Source organism: Prorops nasuta, unplaced genomic scaffold (genome assembly GCF_024137725.1).
Source record: "Prorops nasuta isolate Cenicafe-Biocafe unplaced genomic scaffold, Cenicafe_Pnas_1.2 PNAS00032, whole genome shotgun sequence".
Lineage (NCBI taxonomy): Eukaryota > Metazoa > Arthropoda > Insecta > Hymenoptera > Bethylidae > Prorops > Prorops nasuta.
The window spans coordinates 873,839-898,427 of NW_027116829.1; the positions used below are offsets into that span (position 1 = coordinate 873,839).

General features: G+C 32.4%; 3 protein-coding genes across 17 annotated transcripts; 1 reads left to right on the top strand and 2 right to left on the bottom strand.

Moving 5' to 3' along the window:
- The first annotated feature begins 238 nt into the window (after positions 1–238).
- On the top strand, positions 239–8,570 carry slf (C-type lectin domain-containing protein slf). Of its 6 annotated transcripts, none has more exons than XM_066742918.1 (4): positions 239–270; positions 2,301–3,392; positions 6,939–7,118; positions 8,188–8,570. In XM_066742918.1, the coding sequence occupies exons 2-4, from the start codon at positions 3,257–3,259 to the stop codon at positions 8,568–8,570; spliced, it is 699 nt and encodes a 232-aa protein (XP_066599015.1). In that variant the 5' UTR covers positions 239–270; positions 2,301–3,256. The 6 variants fall into 6 exon arrangements, with proteins under 6 accessions (XP_066599015.1, XP_066599019.1, XP_066599014.1 ...); XM_066742922.1 differs by lacking the exon at positions 239–270 and having other exon boundaries at positions 2,218–2,425; positions 2,508–3,392; XM_066742919.1 differs by lacking the exon at positions 239–270 and having other exon boundaries at positions 2,219–3,136; positions 3,257–3,392.
- A 14-nt stretch (positions 8,571–8,584) lies between these two features.
- Positions 8,585–11,773, bottom strand: l(2)37Cd (general transcription factor IIIC subunit l(2)37Cd). Of its 2 annotated transcripts, none has more exons than XM_066742913.1 (7): positions 11,440–11,773; positions 10,774–11,344; positions 10,073–10,648; positions 9,786–9,994; positions 9,478–9,661; positions 9,279–9,403; positions 8,585–8,755 (listed from the first exon to the last, which is right to left on the bottom strand). In XM_066742913.1, exons 1-7 carry the CDS (start codon positions 11,557–11,559, stop codon positions 8,585–8,587), a joined length of 1,956 nt encoding a protein of 651 aa, XP_066599010.1. In that variant the 5' UTR covers positions 11,560–11,773. The 2 variants fall into 2 exon arrangements, with proteins under 2 accessions (XP_066599010.1, XP_066599011.1); XM_066742914.1 differs by having other exon boundaries at positions 8,617–8,755; positions 9,241–9,403.
- Positions 11,774–12,062: 289 nt separating this feature from the next.
- Rfx (regulatory transcription factor Rfx) lies at positions 12,063–22,982 on the bottom strand. Of its 9 annotated transcripts, none has more exons than XM_066742875.1 (17): positions 22,689–22,982; positions 20,428–20,750; positions 19,792–19,984; positions 19,493–19,537; positions 19,040–19,145; positions 18,863–18,962; positions 18,620–18,775; positions 18,054–18,209; positions 17,460–17,641; positions 16,897–17,367; positions 16,702–16,823; positions 16,528–16,625; positions 16,237–16,392; positions 15,951–16,153; positions 15,717–15,870; positions 15,591–15,642; positions 12,063–15,510 (listed from the first exon to the last, which is right to left on the bottom strand). In XM_066742875.1, the coding sequence occupies exons 2-17, from the start codon at positions 20,659–20,661 to the stop codon at positions 15,452–15,454; spliced, it is 2,487 nt and encodes an 828-aa protein (XP_066598972.1). In that variant the 5' UTR covers positions 20,662–20,750; positions 22,689–22,982; the 3' UTR covers positions 12,063–15,451. The 9 variants fall into 9 exon arrangements, with proteins under 9 accessions (XP_066598972.1, XP_066598973.1, XP_066598968.1 ...); XM_066742876.1 differs by lacking the exon at positions 22,689–22,982 and adding an exon at positions 21,193–21,371; XM_066742871.1 differs by lacking the exon at positions 22,689–22,982 and adding an exon at positions 21,036–21,128 and having other exon boundaries at positions 12,063–15,495; positions 18,078–18,209.
- Positions 22,983–24,589: the final 1,607 nt, after the last annotated feature.

Here is a 24,589-nt window from a genome sequence, read left to right on the forward strand (position 1 = left end):
CCGTGACTAAAAAATCTGGGTCATCAACGATTCGTTACAAAAGCATCTGCGGATAGATCTTCAATTTTGGAAGAATCCTATAGAAAGAGCCACCAAGTATGCACAAATTTTTAATAAACGCGCACACGTGTGCATGAGCATTATAATTATTCATGAAATTTATGTATTTTTTGTATCATCCTTTTTCTCCACAGGTCAGGGACCAACGAGAGCCCAATGATTGGAATTCAGAATTCAAAAGGAGTATATTATACAATATCTGATAGTCACGTGAGTATGCGCACGTATTAAGGCATGTCCATACATGGACATTATTATTCTCGTACAGGGAATGCATACCCTCGTTGCGAATGATTTCCAGATAAAATGTACACGCGGTGCGCAGCCAGCGTTTTGTTCTCCATAATGGCGCAAAGACGATAATAAATTTGTTCGTCTCGACGTCATTAATTATTAACAGACTTCAAGCGCTATAAGTGTGAACGCAGCTTTATACACATTTGTCTTATTATTACATTCATTAGCATAACGAGATATTAAGGGGTTTTTATTAGCGAAAAAGCGAGGAGAGTCATTTGGAAGAATAATTAATTAATGCTGAAAATGCTCATATACTATAAATATACATTTGTGGAAAGGCAATAAATTACTTGAATTGTTTGAACCGATTGTATTATCAATGGTAATGGTTAGAAGAGAACTCTCGCGACGGAGCCGAAGACGACCGTATACTATATATATATATATATATATATATATACACAGTAGAGGCCAAAAGATCTAAATCTGTAATGTGTGGGTTCAGTGACCCATAAGAAAGTCAAGTGTTTCCGGCCACTTTCATCATACTATTCATCCCGCGGGCCTTGCATTGTTGGGGAAATTAATAAGCATTGGCTAGGTCCTTGGTTGTGCTATTGGGATATTCAGCTTTCAGGGATCTTTGCCCGCATCTCTTGATATTTTTTTCGAAGCAGTCGAGGTCGACAAATGTCTGAAAGGTTCAGCTTTATATGGTAATAATAATAATTATCCGCTAAGTCAATCGAAGCATCCATGTACATACTTCAATGGAAGATGATGTGTACCGTTATGGTACGCGTTATAGTACTACAATATCTTATAATATTACTAATGCGCGCATGCTGGTGACACGATAATCGTGGAACGTCTCGACCCAATTTTCGAGGTCACTTTGCCAAAAGCAGACGAAGACGAAGAAGAAGGAAAAAAGGAGGCATTAATATATCGCGTATTATTTTTTTTTTAGATGACGTAAGATTATTTAAGCTTTCTTATTAATATTAATCGATGCGTTGATGAATTTCAGTTAAAAGAGCTACTTACAGATGTTTATAGTATATTATATCTCGAAAATTATCCGTCGTAATTAAAAAAACAATGGAATAGTTTCGCACACGCCTGACCTAATTGTGAGAAAAATGTATGAGTTTTGATTTATTCGTACTACTTCTCGTAAATTAAAATTCCTTTACTATCGGCTGACTCGCGTATGCTCGTCCATGCATTGTACAGAGCTATACGAGTAGAATCAAAACTGTCAGAGTAGAAACTAAATGCTGGCACGTTCGTTGCAATTTTCACTTTAATAAGATTCTAAACTATATAGTATTATTGTATACGGTGAAGAAGCTTTTTGTTCGTCCGATGATTTAAAAGGCTCCGTGAGTGGCATACACGCGTGGGAACTATTGAAATTGAAATTGTTCTGGAAAGTATAGTATAATGTAGAGAGTTATTTTAGCGACATAAGATTCTCTTATTGTTAGTTAACCAAAGGCTGGTTAAACTTTCGTTGATGCGAAAACTTTTGATTGATCTCTTTTATTGTGTACAAGGTAAGATTATCCGTGGATACTTTTTAGGAAAATTAACTGAAAAACTTTCACGATAAACGAACGCGAGGCAGCCTGTAATTCCATAATTTATAGAAGATTCAATAACAGATGTGTCATCGCAATGGGACATCGTGTGGTGTACCGTATATACACGATATGGACCTCGAAATTTTTCAACGAAGAATCATGGAAAAGCTAGTGGAATTTAGTTTGTTAAGAATTCTTTAATATTTATAAGAGGAATACGTTATGTATACATTACTTAAATAAATGCAGCTCTAACGAAACATCGCAAGTTATACAAAAAACGAGTGAGAGACTTATACTAAATCATCATATCGATCTTTAAACGTAAAATAATTTTATATACAAGTTTAACAACACATATGCACACGCTGATTATGAGTGCACGCGGATGACATTGACTATCCTCTTGTATAGACACATCTTCGGTGCCGCCTTTGGTGAAAGTTGTGGTGGGGGCGTGTCGGTGCTTCTTCAAGGTCAATAAAGAAGAAGCTTGTAATAAAGAAAAGGAGTAATAACGGAAAACAGGATGGAGCACGGTGAGCAAGTTTATTTTCCTTCAATTTTTTCCCATTATTCAACATAGTAATATCAATTATCACACTTAACGGTACTCCACAGCTTCTAGGCCAAGAAGTAATTCGCGAGTAAATTCTAATTTCCTGCAACTTTATTTTTTTTTTTCTCTATCTACACCAATGAATGACTGATCGAAGAGCAATCAAACGTTCATTTTTTCAATTTTTATTAATAAACAGTTACGGTAGAATCCGTGTAGATCTGTATGTATAATTAATGGTGTGAAGTAAGAATTTCGAAGAAGGATCAGTGGCGAACGGAAGGATCGCTACCCCCTAATTATCGTGGATAATTATGCGTAAGGTCGCGAGTAAGGTGATCTCTGATGTTGGGAAGCTGATGAGCTGCGCGAAGACCTCTCGCGCGGATTTCTCTAGCTAAGCTGTCCTTGTGAGTTTGTCGTGCGTTATGGTGCGAGAAGGAGAGAAGGGAAAGGGGAAAGGAAAAGAAGTGACAGGTGGGATCTGGGATGAAAGGTGAGAGGGGAGGATTTCTATATAACCGAGAGACGAAGGTACCTGTCTCTCCATATCCTATCAGTGACACCATAGGTTTCTTTAAGCCATAGTGTATACATATACATATATATATATATATATATATATATACATATTAATATATGTATATATACCATATACGATAGATTTGGGATTTCACTTCGTGTTAGCAAGGTGAGTGTCTTTAACCCCTCTGCAATCACAAGAAAACGTTAGAGAATGTACATATACATATATGTATATGTATACAATGCATAAAGATGGATAATTAATTACTCTCTGATTATATTAAAGATGATCGTGCCGCTGGCCTTTGCTTTGGTCCTTGCGGCGATTCTCCAAGCAGAAGCTGCAATTAACGAAGCCAGACCCCACAGCAACCGACCGGGAAGATTCTTGTCTCTTCCCGTACCGCAAAAGTGCGCCAATCGTAAGTACAATAAAATACACTTGATACACTGGGCTTATTTAAAATAGTAATTTTCCTTAGAGTGAATAATATAAAGGAGAACGAAGTGCGATAGGAAGACGTATCCACGTTCGTACGTGTATCATTGTGCAACGACACTCTCATATTATTAGATTGCTGAAAAATCAGGAAGTGAAATGCCTGTGAGTCGCACGAATGTAAGAGCTTGCTATTAGAGTTTATGTGTATATATATATATATATATATGGATGTTTACTCACAGATTGCATAGGTCGTTTATTCGTCCCCACAGTCTCGGAAAGGGGGAAGTTATTGTGCAAAGCCAAAATAGGATCATCTTTGGTTTTATCGCTAAGCAAATCCTCAGCAGTCCTTATTATTTTTAGAGTGTCCGAATCCCTCATGCGAAGCAGCATCTTAAAGATGTTTTCTTCTGCGGACATTCCAGTCGAGCATGCAGTCATTAGGTTGTTAGGTGATTGTGGTCGTATTCGAACGTCATTATACACGTAGCACCATTGCGAAACAAGCGATACACTCCCACGGCATGATTATCTAGCCTGACTCCTCTCACGTTATTAAATACCGTGGAAATGCGTCCATTTTCAACTTTCCAAGTGGATGTTTCCATTTCCCTTGCGATTCGTCGTTTTTTCACGGAAAATCCTGTTATTTTTTTTTTCTTTAAACTCCATCGGTTTACGCAACGTCGATTAGGACACGTGCCATTTCGAGCAGACGATTATCCGCCGGCGAATCTTCCTTTTTGTTTACAGCCACGCTTATTCGTAGTCTAATCGCAGTTTCTGCATTCGACCAAAAAGAAGAAGGTATTTGGTCATAAGGGAATTGAAAGTTTGTGTTGCGTCTGCAGGCACCATACATAAACACAAACCGGTCTAACGAGATCAGTAGGTCAGCGATGATTCGCTGACGAGTAAGAACTGCCTTCGAAGAAATAGAAGTTGAAGGAAAAGGAAAGTTCTCGCAGTTAAACCGTGTGCTCAGCCTAATACTTTTTCCTAGCGAGTAAACATCAACTTGGATATATATAATATTTGATTCATTCAAAATTTCACGTTTTCCTACTGCAATCATTGATAACCTTTAAATTGAAATTGTTTCAATGGATAAGTATGTTATAAAAGAGGTTAGGCTGAAAAGTATTTACCTGGATGTCAATGTACGTTGCAGGGTATGTTTGTCAATAGAGTTTACAGCTCTATAGTGATAATCATTGAATCGTTATTATTCGAGAAAGTAAGGATAGTAAGGGCTTTGCTTTCCCTTTCTTAAGACAGCCCGAGGCTAACATAAGCGCTTCGTGACGATTCGCGCTGTACGACACGGTTCTCTGAATGAAGTTGTGTTACTTGCCATTGGTAGAAGACAAAAACGCAAGTGAAAACGCTTTGGCCAATCATTCTTATGCAAAGGCACACCAATATTTAGCTTGAGCCTGACAGTTGAACTTTCCAATGCAAAGACATTGATTGCTTATTTAAATTATACTTTTAAAAAATTATATAAAGAGGTTAAAATGCTCACTTCTTCTTTCATGTGTAAACCAAAGAAAACTTCTATAATCAAATAATAAAAAGGTAAATGAAAATGAGAAAGCTGACTGAGATTATGGATAGATTTTAATATTGATTAAAGACGAGAGTGGTGAATGATACCTCCGCTTAAAAGCCCAATGATCTCGCTTGTGCAGAAACTTCAACGCAACCAATGCGGTAGATATACCGTATTTATGCCTAGTCTCAGTCATTTAATATTTCGTGATCGTGATTACGTTTAAGAATCACGCATAAATTCTGATCCTTCCTGGATTCTTGAAGGAAGCAAGCATTTTAATGTTTCATGCATTCAATAATTAATTTCATTTTCAAACTATCAGGAAGATACGTCTAATGTAATAAGCATAGTATTATAAATAATCAAGCATATTTTGTGATAAAAATTACTCAAAACATTCGCTATAGTACCGTTCTCCAATTACGAAATTTTTACATAATCGACGAGTACAATCATTCTTTTTACAAGCACCGCTATTCACCGACAACTATTTACACGTCGTAAATATAAGTTTATTGATATGACTTGACAGTTTTAATCTCGAAATAATAAACATAGTATGTATACGATATAATAACAATCTAAACACCATTACGTAATACTGTAGAATAAAAGTGGTTGCATCCTATATTCAGGTCTTAAAATTATCAGATTTAATTTATTATTAATAAAGTTCTCATTTAATTTTCTCTGTACTTCTCATTGAACTTGATTGATCCATAGTTGGTTATATGCTACTATATATGTATAATTCAGGGCGTTTACCTTTGCGGAATCTACAGACGTTGAGCAGTATATAGATTGATTTATATGAATAAAATGAACAGCATCAGGATCCTATCCAATGTCGTAAGATCTGATAGGAACATGTGATGAACGACTGTTGTCATTATACGCCAAGATGGGCGAAAGCTGTCCGATGCCGTCGAAAGCTCCAGCATAAATCCACTATAGCCTTTTACCAACAGAAAAAGTGTCATTTTTGCCTCTTCTTCCCATGCAACAATTCTCCAAATCAATTACGGAGTCAGGGATTGTCTTTTATGCACGCTCTGTACTTGACCTTATTTAACTGTACAAGAAATTTATACAAGAAAGTGACGTAGAAAATTGTAGATCCTTGCATTTGCCTAAGATTGGATTTTTGAACAAAGAGCTGGGATTAAACGTGACAGCATCACAAGGAAGCGAAGAATTGCTCGGTGAGCTTCTGACATATCACGATAGCCATCGCATAGCGTGGCATGGTTAACTAAATAAGAAAATTCTCGCTTTGTAGTTTAAGCGAATTTTAAAAGGTGTGTTATCCTTCCGTTACATAAATTACGTGAAATTAATTTTAAATTCGTCCTTGTACACATGCTGTAATATGCAAAATTGCATGTGCACCATTAAAATACCTGTATAGGATAGGATAAATACACACGTGTTTTGCTTGTTAACATAATTCTTTCTGTGCACGATTGTACCATATTCTGCAAGAGAAAGGTTCGCGCGTTATCTCGATATGACGAAATTCTGTTCTTCTTCGTTATTTATCGTCTTTTTGCTTATCACTGAGACATGCAAGCAATAAGAAGCAGGTGCCTCACACTTAACATTTTAATATTTAACTTTGGATTGATAAATATGGATTATCCGTGAGAGGTTATGTCAGAGAGCACGTGAAGTTAGCCGCTGTGTCAAGCATGTCTGGTATACAGGTTTCGTAATTTGGCGTTAGGCGCTCATAATGGGACACACGTCGTAAATCCTTTACGAGAGTCAGACATATCTGCATAAATAGCAAGAAAAATATAAGACCGTTGACATTTAAGCATTGATAATGACGCGACGATTACCAATCCGAGGAGCACATGATGCACTCGAACGATTTATTTATATATTTATTCTTTCTCTCTCGTTCCTCATATTCTGTATATAAATTATATGTCATGCTAAAAAATTATTTCCTTTCCTTTTTTACAGGACCAAAAGAGTTCAATTTCAGAGGTCACAACTACTTTTACAGTGGGCATGTACCAGCACATCAAAGTCAGAAGGTAGATTGGCTTGATGCCAGAAACATTTGTAGAGAATATTGTATGGATCTAGTTTCTTTGGAAAGTCAAGAAGAAAACAATCTGATCTTCAGGCTCATTCAACAGAGTAAGCATACATTCCCTTTACATCACATTCAAAGTAGAGTTTAAAATACAGGTAGAGGAATAGTAGTTAATATAAGAGCTGAAATAGTTTTGCTAAAAAATTACCAGGTAATACCATGCTACGTTCACTAAACTGATAGTTGCAAAAAATCAAACAATTATTATAGAAACGCGTGCAGGTGTTTCTCTTCTTTAATCTAACGCCTCGCATATATAATTACAAGACGCGATTGAAACAATACATTTTTTACATTGTTAAATGAGGTATCATTTTTGAAGATTGAAATTATATAACTTATTTCTAATAGCTTAAATTACTATATTCCTTTAAAAATTGCGAAAGTTCTTACTGATTAAGAGTATATCTATATAGAAAGAGAGAAAGAGAGCGAGAGAGAGAGAGAGGCGTCTGTTATTGATCACGCGAATGAAATCAACAGCGGCAAGCTACGTCATTTTGAAATTTCTGACTGGTCCATTTATTGTAGCTGATGCGAGATGAAAGTTACGCTGGCCGAGCTGTAAATCGTTTACAGCGCGACGTTTCGATATTAAGCGTACAGCACCGGTTTTATCTTCTTAATAGCTATGTTCACGAGAACTTTCTAAGGCCATTGTGTCATAAGCTTCAATGGATCATCAAAGAAAGGGTTGCGTCTTGCATTTTTAATTGTTATATTTTTATTATCATCTCTGCGTTTGGAATTAATAACTTTCTCGACAAATATAACAAGTAGATGCTTAATATTTTATAAGATTGCAGAAGACTTTTAAAATACACAATTATGAGTATTCCTACATATATGCATTTATTACTTATTGTCTTTATTTAATTATCTATTAGAATCTTTGTTAAACAATTAAAAAGTACAAGTATACTCTCGCGTCCATAGAATTTTCAAGATCTAGAGATTATTGTCGATATAATAGCTTTTAAGGTAAGAGATCTTATAACAGTTTAAATAAAAAAAAATAAAACAATACATGAAATCTGTTTGCACGCCTTTCAGTTAATTATCTAATCATTTAAAAGCACTAATTGAATTTACGAATTCATTTATACTTTTCAGATGACGTTCCTTACATTTGGACATCAGGTCGTCTCTGCGACTTCAAGGGATGCGAGAACCGTCGTGACTTAGAACCAAAATCCCTTTACGGATGGTTCTGGTCTGCAAATCGAGAAAAGATGGCACCTACGAATCAGAGCCCAGCTGGTTGGAGCTATAATCCTTGGTCACAGACTGGTCATAAGAAAACCAAGCAACCGGATAATGCAGAGTTCGACATAAATGGCACCAATGAGTCATGTCTCTCAGTTTTAAATAACGTATACAATGACGGTATTGCCTGGCACGATGTTGCATGTTATCACGAAAAGCCTTTCGTCTGCGAAGACTCTGAAGAGTTGCTTAGCTACGTAGCTAATACCAATCGTGGAATTCGTTTGTAGAAGAGCACCAATCATCAATCATTCGAAAAAGCAGCGTTATTCTCGTCCATTAAATAATATACACATCCGATGTAGGACGAGAAAATTTTTTCTCTCTTTCTGTCCCTCTCTAAGTTCTGTCTCTCGGCGAATTCATTACTTGACATATAGTCTTTCTTCATTATACAAATTTCCTCTCTGATTTCCTGTACAGCAGACAGAATAAAAATTATGCAACTCATTAGTTTCTCGTCATCAATAATGTATAATATTTAATTAAATATTAGCCAAACTTGTGAAAAAATCGAATACAGCATGTATTTTTTATACAACTAGTACAAACTCAAATAAAGTGAAAATAGTTTTATAGTGTGTGAAAAAGTAAACGTAAAATAATTAGTTGCAAATTCTACTTATGTGTACAAAATTTTATCACAACTTTATTATTTGATCTTATGAAAGATAGAATAAATAAAATATAATAATTATACACTTAAGGCCTCGGTTGTTCCATCTATTGGTAAAATTGATCTGCTTGGTAAAAATTACAAACTAGTAAATTCTATTCAATTTCACCTAAGCTTTACCAAACGGATAAATTTATCCAGATGTTTGCCAATAGGTAGAACGCCCTTGATATTATAGATTTAACATCATTATAAAAGATAAAAATATTTAAAGATTAATTTACTAAATATTTTCAAGAGCTTTCACAAGACTAGCTTATACCAAACTGGTTGTAGTTAATAGCTCTGATTCTGAATCAAGTGGGTCTCTTTTCTGTGTTTTACTTAAAGCCTTTTGTAAACGATGTTTTGCAAGGCTTTTTCGTTTTCGAGGAAGACTAGTAGGATCTATACAAACAATGAAAAAACATTATTAATAACCACTAAAGGCACAGGTATCTTAATAGAGCACAAATACTAACGATCTTCTGGTATATTCATTTGTTTTCTTAAGACTGCACGAACATGCTTATTAATAATTTCTCTGCATTGTTCGCCAAAAGCACTCGGCAACCAACCAAGTTTCTCATCGCATTTTGTTCCTGGTAGAGGATCAGGAAGTTTTGCTAACATTTCTTGTATTTCATCTACTTGAACGTCGCAATACTGTCATAAGAAAACCAATTATATTGATAATTAAAGATATCAATGCTTATAATATGAGAGAAAAATCTTATTGCTTTGCGCAATCTTGCCCAGTGAAATATTATGACAATCCTTATACGTATACCTGATAAAACATTTGTCGAGACGGTGGCAAATATCCTTCGCGATAAAGGTAAATGTTATCATTCAAATGTCGTTCTTTTTTGCAATTTTGTTCTAGATTTATATTTGTTGTAAGGATAGACGTTTTCGGTTTTGACACTGGACCTGATTTGTAAGGCAATGTGTACTCGGCATAATTACGTTTGCACTTGACCGTATTTCCAAGACCATCTGAATTAATAAAAAATCAACAATCAATTCAAATTAAACAAAGAGTCAATTATATAATGATAAAGTGTAAGAGCATACGCATAGCTTTCAATCTATAATCTAATGTCTGATATATTCTTGCTGAAGTGTCTTGCCTTGGGTCATATCCCAGTCTCACCCACATAATTCTCCAAGGACCAGTCATAAAATAATATGCAACACAAGGCAGCAATATTTTTAATTGTTCTGATGTGAATTTGGTATGATAAATTAAAGCATTTTTTGACCAAATTGGACGTTCATCAAATAATTTCTGAATTTTTTCCAAATGAGTATTTTGCAAAAATTTAATTTTCATGGCAGTCTCAATCCCTTTAGGAGGTACAGTTGGGACATCAGGATTATTAAAACTAATAAAGTTTGAGAAACCTTTTCTCCTTTTCCTGTTTTTACCGATAATATTTTCAGGTAATGAATCTACTTCAGTTTTGGGAACATACTGCTGCATAGTATCCATTCGGCTAAATGCAGCAGGTGGTAAAAAATATGGAACATCATTTTTTAACCAAGTATATGACATAATTCCCCTCGGGTATATAGCATTATAAATACATTCAAGTTCTTGTGGATTAGATTTCTTATTTGCCAATGGCAAGTATTGAAAATCACATAAATCTGAAAGTTATTTGCAAATTAGGAAGTTCTAAATATGTGATATAATCTTAGAACCAGACTTTAAAGAAAGAAAAAACTACAGAATTAATAATATAAAAATTTGTTTACCATAAATTTATACCTACTTGTAAATCTAAATTCAGTTTCCACTTTGCCTAAAATTTTAACTTTGGGTAATTCATAATTACTACTTTTTGATAAATCCTCATATTTCTTGTTGTCAAATATGGGCCTAATATTCTTTTTATCATCCCTTAAACAATTTGGTAAACAGTTTGGTTCTAGTTTGGAATTAGTTTCTTTTTTTTCTGAAAAATCTAACAAATCCACTTTGGAACTAGTATTACAATTTTGCATTCCATCTACCAATTCAGTTAACGAATGATCTAAACATTCAGTTTCCATCATTTCACTATTATTGGCAAATTTCTGGTTAAGCTCCACTGATGTCTTATTTACTTTAGTTTGAATGCTTGTATCATTATTACTTGAAATATCCATGTCAGCTAGTTCTACAGCAACAGCAGCATTATTTGTCCCTTGCGTCTTTCCAATTACTTCGTTTACTCTTGACTTTTTTATTGTTACTTTCAGCAAAAATGCTGTTGTATTATGACGATCACCACATGCAGGTTTACAGTAACCATCATCTGGTCTAAATCTCAATTCTAATCTTCTATTAGATGTATCTACAGCCTATTGATAAATAAGAATTAAAAAAGACTTATCTAATTAGAATTTCTATCCATGAACACATACACATATATATACATATATATTAAATACTATACAGTAGAAATTGCTCCAAGACCTCCTAAAGTTTCAATAGCTTTATCCGGATTGATGACATTTCCAGGATACTTAACACATATAAAAGTTCTATCAAATCGATGCCCTCCTAGGTTTGCCATCCGTTCTCTTTTCCCCGGATACTGACCTCTTTTATTAACCTTATGGGAACGTCCGGGGAAAATTTTAAATTTATCCGGGATTTTCAAATCGTTCGAAAAAGTTATTTTTTTCTAATTCGCTATTAATCGTAAAAGACTGATCAATAAATATTGTTGGAGATTGGATTATCGGAGATGTGTCATGGTGAGCGGTCCAGGAGTCTGACGAGTCTGACTTTACTTATCTTAAGGTTACTTATAGGTTATGGCCGTGTTCTAGAATTCACTGTCAGTACTGCGAAGTGCAAATATAAAACGATGTCCGCAACTGGCCGTGAATTTTAGAACACGTCATATACATTTGTCAAATATTATGGCGGTAAATTCAAATCTCTCTTTGTTCTTAATCGCTTTACATCGTAAGATTAATAAAATGAATAAATAATCGATAAACAAACAGTTTAATAAAACAAAATTAAATGTGTAATAAATAATAAATAAATTCTTGAACACGCGTTCAGCTTTAAACATATAATATTTATTATTTTATTTTTGTAATTCACACTGTCGTCATTTTACCTCCATATATACTTTATATAATTTTTGTTAAGTTATCATTTCAAGCTGTATTCAATAAAAATAATCTTATTTAAGCGGTACACTGAATTCTTACCTTCAATTCTTGATTTGTGCAAATCTAGATGTATCAAAATATTTTCTACACGTTACAAAGAAAAGGATTGTTTTACTTTTATTTTTCTCTTCAAGCATAGTATTTAATTTACCATGCTTCTTTTAAGCCATAGCTAACAATGCTGTAAACCTTTTTGTGCTTTGTAAAAATTGGAAAATCTTTAAGGCCGTCTCACTTATTTCATAACATAGGAAATCATGTGGTTATATTGACCTTTCATTATCAATATTACCAAGAAATTACTTTTACTTTTATGTCTTGCGACAGTTATGAAACATACAAAACGGCAATACTATCTAAAAATACCGAGTTTTTAAATGGTATAGAATTATGCACGAGATAAAATAGTCTCACAATACTCATCCTTTAATTTTTTAAACCAAAGTACCTTTGCACATCATTTCTATTTAACTTAAGGTATCAATGAAAAATTAAATTTAATTAAGCAATAATTAGGCTTAAAATAACTAAAGTCATGCATTTTTCTATACCTAGCTATACTCATACATACTATTACACTTTCCATCAATAATAAAGAATTGCTTAATTCACTTCCCACTAAATTTTTTCGAGTAAATATTTTATTAAAGACATGTTTATACTGAAATCTTATTTAGAAGTAAATTAAGCAAATTCTGAACAGGATATTGTAGAAATCTTTCACAAAGCCATCCTTAATTTAATACATACATTAATCGATAATTTTTTACACATACTATAAGCTCATTATATTTATGGAAATGTTCTATCCTTTCCACATATGCAAATTTTTATTTGCCATTTGTGGTCGATGTATCGTGCAATACTCAATCCCTGTTTTTTTTTCATTAATACTAAACTGACTAATATGTAATCTAATCCTATCTGTTAAATAAATGTATTCTACTTTTATCTTCTCGTCAATATTGTAATACACTATTGAGACCAGAATTCGGAGACTCTTCTATTACGATCTTAAGAAAAGTACGATATATCGTGGAAGTTTTGCATAAAACATTCATAACTTTAAACAATTGTTTTTTTAATTGATATAAAAAGTAAAGTTTCAGTAGCAACAGAGTCAATACAATTCTCAAATAAAACACAAATAAACCGAAAAAATGATTTTGTAATTATTCAATATAAAAGTATATTAGCAATAATTTTTATGTTTCATTTGAGCATTTTTATAGTCAAATTAATCGTTTGGCCTCGGAGGTTTTAACTAATTCTATTTTACATTGAAATGTAATAAAAAAATCTTGTGAATATCATTTTAATTATTAAATAAAAGGCACCAAGTTTTACAGAACCTTATATTTGTTCATAATAGTACGACTATTATTCGAAATTCTTCATCGACAGGTGCTATGGTATAAACAATTTTTTTTATTTTACGCTTTTGGCTCACAATAACGTGAACATGTAAACTGAATAATTATCACTACTTAAGTTGCTCGCAGTCTTTGAATTGCTCAAATACAAAAATACAGACGATATATTTCAACAAAAAGAAATATTTAAAATTAAACATTTAAACGATCCGTGCAACATTTCAAATTATATATAAAAGAATTAGTTTTTTTTCACAATAAGAGAATCTTACATGTCTTCCATTACAAAACATATATTGACATTTATTTCGATTTGATCTTACTATCAAATAATGTTAATTTAAATATTTGCAGGCATTCATAGACGCGACCGTGTCTTCATCATTCCTTATTATCTAGAGATTTTAATTAATTTTTAACGATCGTGCAATTTTATATTTCTTCGCGCTAATAGTATATTTACAATTGTAGAGACCATGCTATATTCGTTCAGTAAGTTACAAATTCATTATTTATTAACTTTAGTCACATACAAGTCTCACTTGCAAGTCTAGAAATTAATTCAATACTATACTCACATAGTCAAGTATATTTAGTTATGGACATTGTTTACAAGTGATTGTTGTTGCGTGAAAAAAGTAAATCTTATAGTTTCCATTTAACTTTTTAGTTTTGTACTAGTCATTTAAGATTACTGAAGGAATATGGTCAGGTTTTAACAGATGTCCTTAACAAAACCCTATTGTAGCTCGATGTTTACTTAATAAATCGTTTTAAAAAATATGAATGTCAGACGTATTCTAAAATTCGTATTACACTAGCGTAATATCTCTAATTTACTTCTGTTCCAATAGGAATATTCTTTGACTTTACCATAGGTAGGGCGGATATTAGTACATCATAAGTCAATCGGTCCTCCGTGCAAAATAGAATTTGCTAGTATAAATGCAAAGTATTCATACAATATCAATCTTTTAATAATGGTTTTAAAAGCGTTTCTTTTTTACACAGGCCGATGTCAATTGAATCAAGCGCAGCCGATCTTTTTTTCTTTAATTATTTTTATGAAAGAGCCTGCATTTAATTATTTTTAGTTTCTATATAAAGGAATAAATTTGTATCATCGCAATCTAACTTCTACTTATGTAAAATATACATAATTTATAGATAACGTTTTTTACCTAATTTTGAAATCTAATTATAAATTTTACTATGTTGACTATCGAGTTCTTTATAGTAAAAAATAAAGTACGTATTTGCATCATTGTAACTAAAAGAGAATTTTGGTAATTATGAAAACCTGATCGAATGAGCTTTTGTATTATATGGTAGGACATGATAAGTTCATGGTCCCATTGATTTGTCAAAAATCTTCCGACTAGATGTGATACATTAATATATTATAAACATCGTGCCAGCGATACCTTCAATTTGCATCGTATTTATATGTGACAAGGCTTTTCAATACATAATTGGGGAAAATCTCATCTGACAATGGTTTAAATGCGACCAATGTTGTGTATACGAGTATATATTTCTGAGCGCTGCTTCGCCTATTCATAATACCATTCACATGATATGACAACCGTCTTCGGCGTTCTTATTCTCAATTTTTAAGCGTTCACAATCTTTAGTAGATATTTAAATCAGAGTCAAATTAGATTTCTCACATAATCTAATATTTAATTTTATATCACACAAACTTCGTTAAATTGTATATAATGGTATGACGCGGGTAAAATGTTCTTTGCAATGTCTCATGATAAATTGAATCAATGTTATAGAAAATAATAATTTATAGGACTAGTATAGATTAGTAGGCCTGCATGCTTTTTTGTGCTTGTATTTTGTTATCTTTGACGCGTGATAACCTGCTACTTGCAAACTAAAAAGTATAGGCACGCAGTTAGCTTAATTTCATACGTTTTGATTGGCTTGTGTTCGATGCATCTAAAGAGTAGAAAACTTTATCAGACTGTATTGCATTATAATTATTAAGCAAAACCAACATAATGAAAAGTAAACACAACGTATTTGGTATTTACCTCCATTAGATGTATTTCCAAATGCATTCATCAACGAGCAACTTTGATTTTTCTGTAATTAAATGAATTATTAAAATCTTCTATGTTATAAGTTTCAATATTTTACAGCAGTATATGATGACTTACATCTCCCATTACAGCTATCGGAGTCGTTCCTGTGGCAATCGCAACTTGATGCTCAATTAAATAAAACATGTATTCGTCATAGAGTAATCTGATTAGATGAAATGATCCAAAACTAGCTGCACTTCTTAAAGTAAGATCACGAATAACCATTGAGCTAAAAGAAAGATTTATTATTTTGTTACTTTAATCTTATTTGTTGAGTAAGATAAAAATTGTACATAACAAAGATTTTACCTGTAAAAAGACCATTTTAGTAAAAACTGACGGGCGGCTTTAGCAAAAGTTGGCTTTTCTTCAAATGGTTTTAGCACTTGCGTTACAACACTTTTTAACCAAATAGCCCAATCTTCCAATGAATTTTGCTGCTGTAGGGTTACCTTAAAATCGGCCTCTAAACGCTGTACCATTGCATAATCACACTGACATACCCAAGATGCCTATAAGTTAAAACGGAATTAAATCAATTAACAATTTTAAGCATTATGCAGATAATAAGTCACTTATGTAGTAGTTTATTCACCTGCTCCTGTACATTATGGAAATCAACGCGGTTTAGATCCGCTAACATTTGATTAATTTGACTAGAATTTTGAAGTACTGCACGTGCTGCTTGAGCGAGATGATTTAAAGATGTATATCGCCTTAATGTCTGAGCAAACGCTGAAACTGCTGTTAACTATAAATTGATATATGTGATATTAGTGATGGCTTAGTATATTTAAACAAACGCCAATAAATAATACTACATGAAATTAAATTAATATTTATAGAAGAGACTTAAAGATGTATTATAATAAAATAACTCCATTACTTTGATCTGTGTCATTTCCTCTGGACAATCAGCCATTGCAGAAGTTAGCCATGATTCTAGACCTTTAGCAAAGTTTCTAATGGATTGTGTTAAAGAGCCTATAAAAGTGATTAATTGAAAAACTTATAATATCATTTAAAATGTTTTTAATAAAAAAAAAATGTTAGAGCTTACTTGGTATTGGTCTCAATACATTAGGCATCAATACTTCAACCAGATTCTGATAGAAAGTATAATCAACCTTTCTGATAAAATCTTGAACTTCTGAACACTTACACATTTGGTATAATTTGGTTCTAAACAAATCAAGTTTGAATATGTTAAATTAATTGTAATAAGATTTTAAAATTACATTATAAATAAACATACTTTGATAAATATTTCTCCTCTTCACACTCATCTCCATTATTATTGTCCTGACTACGCCAAAATTCTCTCCACAGACTTTCGACAGTAGCAAATTCAAAATTAAGAACAGCATCTAAAAATGCTTCACAGTGTTCTCTGTATATACTTCGGAAGGTATCGATATCTTCTAATGTGCAGTCTTCAGGAAGAGATGAACCGTGACCGACCACTATCTCAGGAAACTCTGGAATGGCACTACTCGCTTCTCCCAGATACTGATGATATTGTGGAGGAGAAGTATTGGATGAAATATTTGCATTTGAATGTGTATTTGCTTCATATGTTTGCTCTTGCTTCTGATTGACGAACTTAAAACGTTTTGTTTGTGAATTAGATGTTTGTTGTTGACGAGACGTACCATCTTCATTTAACATGACCAAAGGAGAATTAGGTTTAACTCGTATTCCGTAATAATGATATTTTGAATTCCCTCTGAAACATATACAAATATATATTTAAAATCTTGTTTACTTTAAAAAATGGGTAAAAATAAGAGACGCTTCATGTACGTGTATATATATTACCTAGTACCCAATCTCCTAGTCCTCAGGCCCAAAAATACTGAGCGTATTAATTTTCCAAAACTGGCAGCATTGACCGGGTCTAATTTGTTGTCAGAGCAATGACGTAAGTAATGATTATATAAGGTAGATCTTGGAAGTGAAACACCATCGGCAGTTTCGTAATTTTCCAGTAGCCACTGTACCTATTCACATAAATAAACTTAGTATACATAAAACACCTATTGTTTTAAAGCTTACAAACACATGCACAATCAGCATTTCAAAATTATAAAAACCTTTACACTTAATAGAATAAATATTATTATCAGAATTCAAATTGCCGCTATTTAAATATTATAAATAATTCACACTTTAAAATAAGTTGATGTTAACAACTGATTGAATTATTCAATAAGACTAATTCGTATTAAGCTATTAAATAAAAATTCAAGAAAACATAATTGTTATTAATATTTTAACGAATATCCCTAGTTTTTGTCCCAACTCTTAAAACATAATTAAAACTACTATCCTTTCAAGACAGATTTTACAAAGTATTCTTAACAATTAACATGCTAACAGACAATTATAAATTAGTATATTAATGAAGCTAACAAATGGGGAGTCGATATGGCTTACGGTGGCCTGGGAGACTCTAGTGGCATGCGTTATATTTGCCGCTGCTGTAGCAGCTTCCTCCACGCTCACAGCAGTGCTTCCAGAATTACCGCTGATCAAGTATGCCCCTCCACCCCCGCTAACCACAGCCTCCTATTAAAAGAAACTTAATATACCATTGCCTTATTTCAATCCCCTATTTAAAAGATAAAAAAATTGTCATAAATTAAGTTTATATCATATAATAGACTACAGCTTAATATTTGCATTTTATTTATACCCCATGTTACATTCTCAAGAAATACATAATTAATGATATAAATAAATGTTAACTTAAATTTTTCACTGCTATATATTAGAGAATTAAATATAAAAGAGACAACTAAAAGAATTTAAAAAAAATTCTAATCATGCATAGTCCCATGACTGTTTTATTCGCATCAAATTATACAAGTAGGTACCTACTACGACAGTTTAAATAAGTTATTCAACCTCCTAGTTTTGAAAACAGATGAAAAAAAACACAAATCAATCAGTAAAATAAAACATGCTTATCATCTTACTGCATTTTCCGTATGTGGACTTGCACGAGCAGCAGCTGCAGATATAAGAGCATGTGTTGTTGGATCTCCATCTACAACACTTTGCTGTATTAAGTATGTCCCACTTCCTTGTGATAACAATTGCCCAGTTGTACTATTTGACCCTTGTCCAGTTACCTTAGCAAATGTTAATTTTATTTTACATAAGGCAACTACTCTTGGTATGCAAATTTTTCGTGAAATTGTAAATAATTAACTTATTACTTGTGCATATGTTACAGGAGTTGTAGCTGGTGTATAATACTGACTGGAGGCAGGAGTATACATAGCTCCTGCCTCACCCACAGCATAAACAGGATATGTCCTAAGAAAGTACATTCAAATTTAGAGCAGGAAAAAATGATTGCGATATTTATAAAATTTAATTTTACAATAGCTTACATCTGGCCATTTGCTGGTATATACGTAGAGCCATCCCCTTCAACATATTGTACATATGTTGGATGGGAAACTGATTCGGAACCCACTGCCTCTGCGTCCCCTGACACTGTAACAAAAAATATAATGTTTGTTGTGCTCTATTCTTAGGAGTAATTAGAAAAACTATTAAAAACTTATTCCATATATATATTATTCATATGTATATTACTTAGATTTTTTTTCAATAATGATTCTGCTAAACAATACTCTGTTCAACACAAATTGTATATTTAGTATTATAATAAAACATGCCATTGAGCTTGAATTATAGTAATACATATAACAAATTAATACATTTATAAACATATCTGATGGAATATATTAAACAAATTCTTTTGTATATCTAGGAATAGATTGTGAAAATAAATGCACAGAAAATAAACAGTGCATGCTGACTTTTTTAACTGCCCTCACCTACAGCCGTTGTGAGGGATGCGTATGATGGTGAATCACCAGTGCCTAGTGTGATCAGAGTAGAAGAATATAGATTTTTATTTTTAGGAATATGGAAAAAGCCAGATTGTTACTCAAATATTATAAGTTGTTTTTTTCAATGGTGCTCACACTTGTTATTTAATTATTTTGTTTGTAAAATTATGCAATTAAAATCTTGTTTGCTAACTGTGATTTTTTTAGTTATATTAAATTTATTTAAGAAATAAAAGAAGGTAACCATACCACTTTAAATTTACTGAAGATTGATAAGAATTTACCTGTAACAGTTATATAGTGAGGGGATCCACTGACTATTGTTCCAGTTGAAGTTGATGCAGCATCAGAATCTACTAATGTATGTTGATTAGAGTGTGTAGTATTAACTACTACTTGTGCTGTAACATGTGCTGGAGTGCCTGTTGAACCGTTAGAAGAATCTGCAGCTGTGTCAATTGGATCCTGTACCAATAACTATACATTAATTATAGTAAGCATGTCCTTTCACTATACATGCCTTGGCAAAGAAAATATTTGTTGATAAAAAAAAAAGTTTTCTTAATATTATATTATTTATAGATATAGTAATAGTATGAGATTGTCATAAAATATACAAAAGTAATAAATATTTTCTTATCAGTACCTAAAAGCAGATGGCTTTTATGTGATATCAGTTTAGGTACACAACTGTGAGACTACTTTATTGATAATGTCTATAATCATAGGAAATGCAAATATTTTATCTCTCAATCTTGTATCATGCTTATATTTAAATAAATTTTCATAAAGAATTATTAAGCATTAATAAAATAATGCAAGATCAGTTACTACCTACATAATGATAAAGCTATGATTCATAAAATTAAATAAATATTTATTAAACAATTCAACTTATTAAAAAAAAAAAAATCACCAACCTGTATAGGCTGTAAATTATTAGGACTGGAAGGATCAGGACTGGTGACAACTGTGATAAGCTGTTGTCCTCTGGTAGACTGAGTTTGAGCAGAACTAACACCTCCACTGGAGTTGGAAGTAGTCACGACTACAACACTAGGCTTAGATTCCACCCCTACTGTAGCTGAACTACCCCCACCATTGTTAGCACCATTGGATGCTGCAAGGGCATACTGGGCTCCTGTCGTAGTCATGGCAATCACTCCTTCACCTTTCTCTGTATCCAGCGTAACAGAGCTGATGCTGCCACTTCTTCTGCCTTCCTTCTTTTGAACGGATGAGTCTATACGAATATGTACAAATGTTGAAGTTAAAGCTCAATAAAATTATCCTAGGTTGTTTAATAAATACATATAGTCTACTTTTTTATCCCTTCAATTGTTAAATTGAATGTGAATAGATACTTTATAGGATATTAATAACTTGACTATACTATTGAAAAAATAGTAATATAATTTAAGACTGTTCAATTCACTCTAATTTGCTCAGTAAATTGAAGCAAAAAAAATATACTAGGAAAAGGGATAAAAGTGATCGTTTATGTAATTATGTATTATATCATGATTACAGTATTCGTAAATTCGACTAAACATTAGGTAATTTAAACTATTTAATATTAAAAAGCATTTTAATTAAAATTCTCGAGCAAATTGGAGGAGGCCCGTCTGTGTATAAGAGCAATCTAACCTATATTTCAAAGATCGAATAAGGAGAATAGAGCATACTTTTTTGCAGGTGCGTCGTATTCAATAATCTCCAGATCAAAGAGAAGCCCCAAAGAGCTTGCAATAGGAGCGATATATATCATTTCCATTGTAATGCATATAGATGATGAGTATTGGTACCTTGTACCTGTAGGGTGGCAGGTACCAAACTCAAAGTAGCAAGGGGAAGAATACAGTAGGGGTAGAACTAAACTGCAACACATGCATGACTGAGCATAGAACTGTTAAGGGGACTGAATATTGGTGGATCATGAAATCAATTAAAAGGAATTATCCCTACCACATTAAACTACTTTTTATAACAAAATACGATTGTATTATTCCTATAAAAAATTTTATTAACAGTAATTAATACAATAGCTGCAATTTTAAAGATCTTTTCAACTCTTCAATTTTATAGGAATATGAATATTATATAGAGATGCAAAACAATTCTTAAAAATAATCATTCCATTTAATCAGCTTAATATTTGTTCAATTACAAATAGCGAATATTAAAAATAATTCAAATGCAGGCAAAAAAGAATATAGTTTGGAAAACAGCTGCTGCTATATTATATATTTATCTGGTTGTGCACCTGGTCTCTGTTATGCATGACTGATAGAGAGAGCTTTGTAAATTAAGAAGCTAACAAGATGTTATAGTTATTTTATTATAAAAGATATACGTGTAATATATTTCCAAAATTATTTTCTCTTTTAAATAAGTACTTCTTCTTAAATCTTAAATGCACTTTTCTACAAATATTGCTAAGAAATTAAACACAAAACAGCTGAAACCAAACTTTTAAGTTCTATAAATTTTAAAACTTAATATAATTGAAGTTTAGGACTCTTTTATTCCTCTTTTAAACTCAGCGATCATGGATTTTCTGGTATGCAAGTGAAAAATTTATAAAAGGTATATTACAGTGTTTAGTACATGCATCAAAGAGCACATTGATATAAAAGATGATAAGCCTGCTTTAATTGAAAATCCCTATGGCTTCCAAATCTAAGACACCCCTCAGGTATATAATAAAATCACTAAAGCGTAACAGACTGGGGGAGCTAAAGAAGCAAGAAATCAGCAGCTAATTTTAACAACGCTATGTCTCAATAGATGCATTATTTGTAGTTAATCTTAATGTGCTATAAACAACAGGAACAATTTCTTGACTACTTAGTATATACGGGATATAATAGAAACATTAGTTTTAGAACTCCACAGAAAATTATTTAAATCAATTTTGAAATCATTGATTTTTAAATTACAAAACAAGAATTTTACTATATGAATATAAAACGAAAACTAATAAAATATAAAGTTTAAATTACAAATGTCATAATTATTTGGAAAAACAATATAACACTGAAAAAGCATAAAAATTAAATTGGCCAGTGTAGGGGAATAAAGGTATAAATATTTAGCTTTTTGACATGAAGAGAAGTAAGATGTTGAAATATGCGTATTTTGACAGATTTAAAGGTTTTTGGAGGTAGGTGTTTCTGCTCACCTGTCTTTATGAATGGCGTAAAGTTTCAATAGACAACGGCCGGACGCAATCGCGCGTCCGCACGCGTCCCCCACGTAGTTGATGCGACTTTTTCTCTCTGGGCACAAGCCGTACCTGTCACCCAGGAAACCGCGTGGATGGCAAAGGCGCCGGATAAGCAAAAAACGGAGAAGTCCCGAGCCCCGACGTATATTTGTTGTCGACGGCCGGTCGGAGTGTAGGTTGTCTGCTGCTGCGGTCTCCTTGGCTACGGCATCACTGACCGCGTCACGGCCACCCCCGTACAATTCTATTCCTCGCCCCTTTACATTATTCCCATCCCCTTTTAATAACAAACAGTACCTCGTATGTTTAAATATTCCTCCATTGCTCACTAATAACCCTCCATTCTTCGATAACATTTCAACAATAAAAATCGAAGCATTGATGTATTTTTTAAATATAAATGTTAAAAAATGCTTTTATCAAAAAAAAAAAAAAACACAGAAAATTATGTACATTTAATTACTCCTCAATGTTAAAGAGCGATGTACAAGCTTTTAATGTAGAAAATATTGATAAATATCCCTATTAAATCATAAAACTTTGTAGGTATACAGGGTTATTTTAAATTTAGATACGCTACTGTACGATAGCACGCATGCCAAATAGCTTTAAAGGTTTTGTAGATAATTTTAAGAGTTGTTTTCAAATATTTAAAAGCACATAAGTATTAATTTGTTTTTAATGAAATATTAAATAGATTTTTCAATATGGTGAGTATTATTAAAATTAATAAAATAAAAAAGGATGTGAATTTTTTCAGAAGACTTATTTTATGCGCGCGCATTTATTCTGTGTATTAATACGCGTCACGCATTAAACACATACAGATGCAAACAGATATCACTGACGACAGTTATATCAACTCACCCAAATAATGATAGATATATAACGGATATGATTGCAGTTTTTCGATATTTCAGAACTTTATCTATTTAACTTTATTGGTATTCAATTTTCTATTAACTTTAAGACCTTTTATGAGAGAAAATAATTAATGAATTTTTGAAAAATGAAATATTAACGCAATATCCGATAAATGGTATACTCGTAGTATATGATATAGATATAATCAGAATATAATAGCTTACCAGTTTGCTGAGAGAAATTTTGTATAAAGCGTTCGTGCCTTACAGACTTCAATTTGGGTACGCAAAATAAAGCTGGATGTTTATCATTCTTTTTGACGATAAATATTGAGCGATTTTTAGTTATCCCAGAGGTATGAATGCTCCCCTGATTCCCCTTTGTCCAACTCATTATATTTTAACAATTAAACTTCAAACTTCAATTGCTGAAAACGCGCGAAAAAACTATAATTACAAGGATGTATCCCAGAGCTACGGTTTCTACGGGCTTAAATAATTTCTTTTTGGCTTAAAGATAGCAAAGATGGTTTGACGGATTTGATAAAAGTTTAAAACAAGTGAAGATCAACCCTTTGTAGTCCACATAGCGGTCTGTCTGTCGATTCTTCAAAATCGAGAAATAATCAAATAATTAATATAAAATTACAATTATTGTTATTGTATTATATCCGGATCAGATAAGAAAAAAATCAATTACAAAAAGCAATGATCAATACTAAAGCTTCAACTAGAATCATATTAATCTAATAATAAAAGGAGAGCTTCGTTTATTAGTTTACACACCGCACTATTGACATAATTGTTTACCTCTTATTTAAATTTTTAACCTTAAATTAATAGCTCTTGCTTTGTGATAATATCAGTAGATGTCGCTGAATGTCAGTTTCGTAGTAAAACTGTACTTTAGAATTGACCTACAGATGGAAGCACCAGTAACAATTGTTTTTATGTTTTCATTATTTACTTTTAAGGTTAAAAGACTGTTGACAA

Coding starts and splice junctions, on each gene's coding strand:
- Rfx (XM_066742868.1), bottom strand. CDS start 21,060: ATGTTTAGTCGAATTTACGAATACT. Junction 16,824..16,896: donor GAGGAGAAATATTTATCAAA/GTATGTTTATTT, acceptor TGATTTGTTTAG/AACCAAATTATACCAAATGT. Junction 16,393..16,527: donor AGGAAATGACACAGATCAAA/GTAATGGAGTTA, acceptor ATCAATTTATAG/TTAACAGCAGTTTCAGCGTT.
- slf (XM_066742918.1), top strand. CDS start 3,257: ATGATCGTGCCGCTGGCCTTTGCTTTGGTCCTTGCGGCGATTCTCCAA. Junction 3,393..6,938: donor ACCGCAAAAGTGCGCCAATC/GTAAGTACAATA, acceptor CCTTTTTTACAG/GACCAAAAGAGTTCAATTTC. Junction 7,119..8,187: donor CTTCAGGCTCATTCAACAGA/GTAAGCATACAT, acceptor TATACTTTTCAG/ATGACGTTCCTTACATTTGG.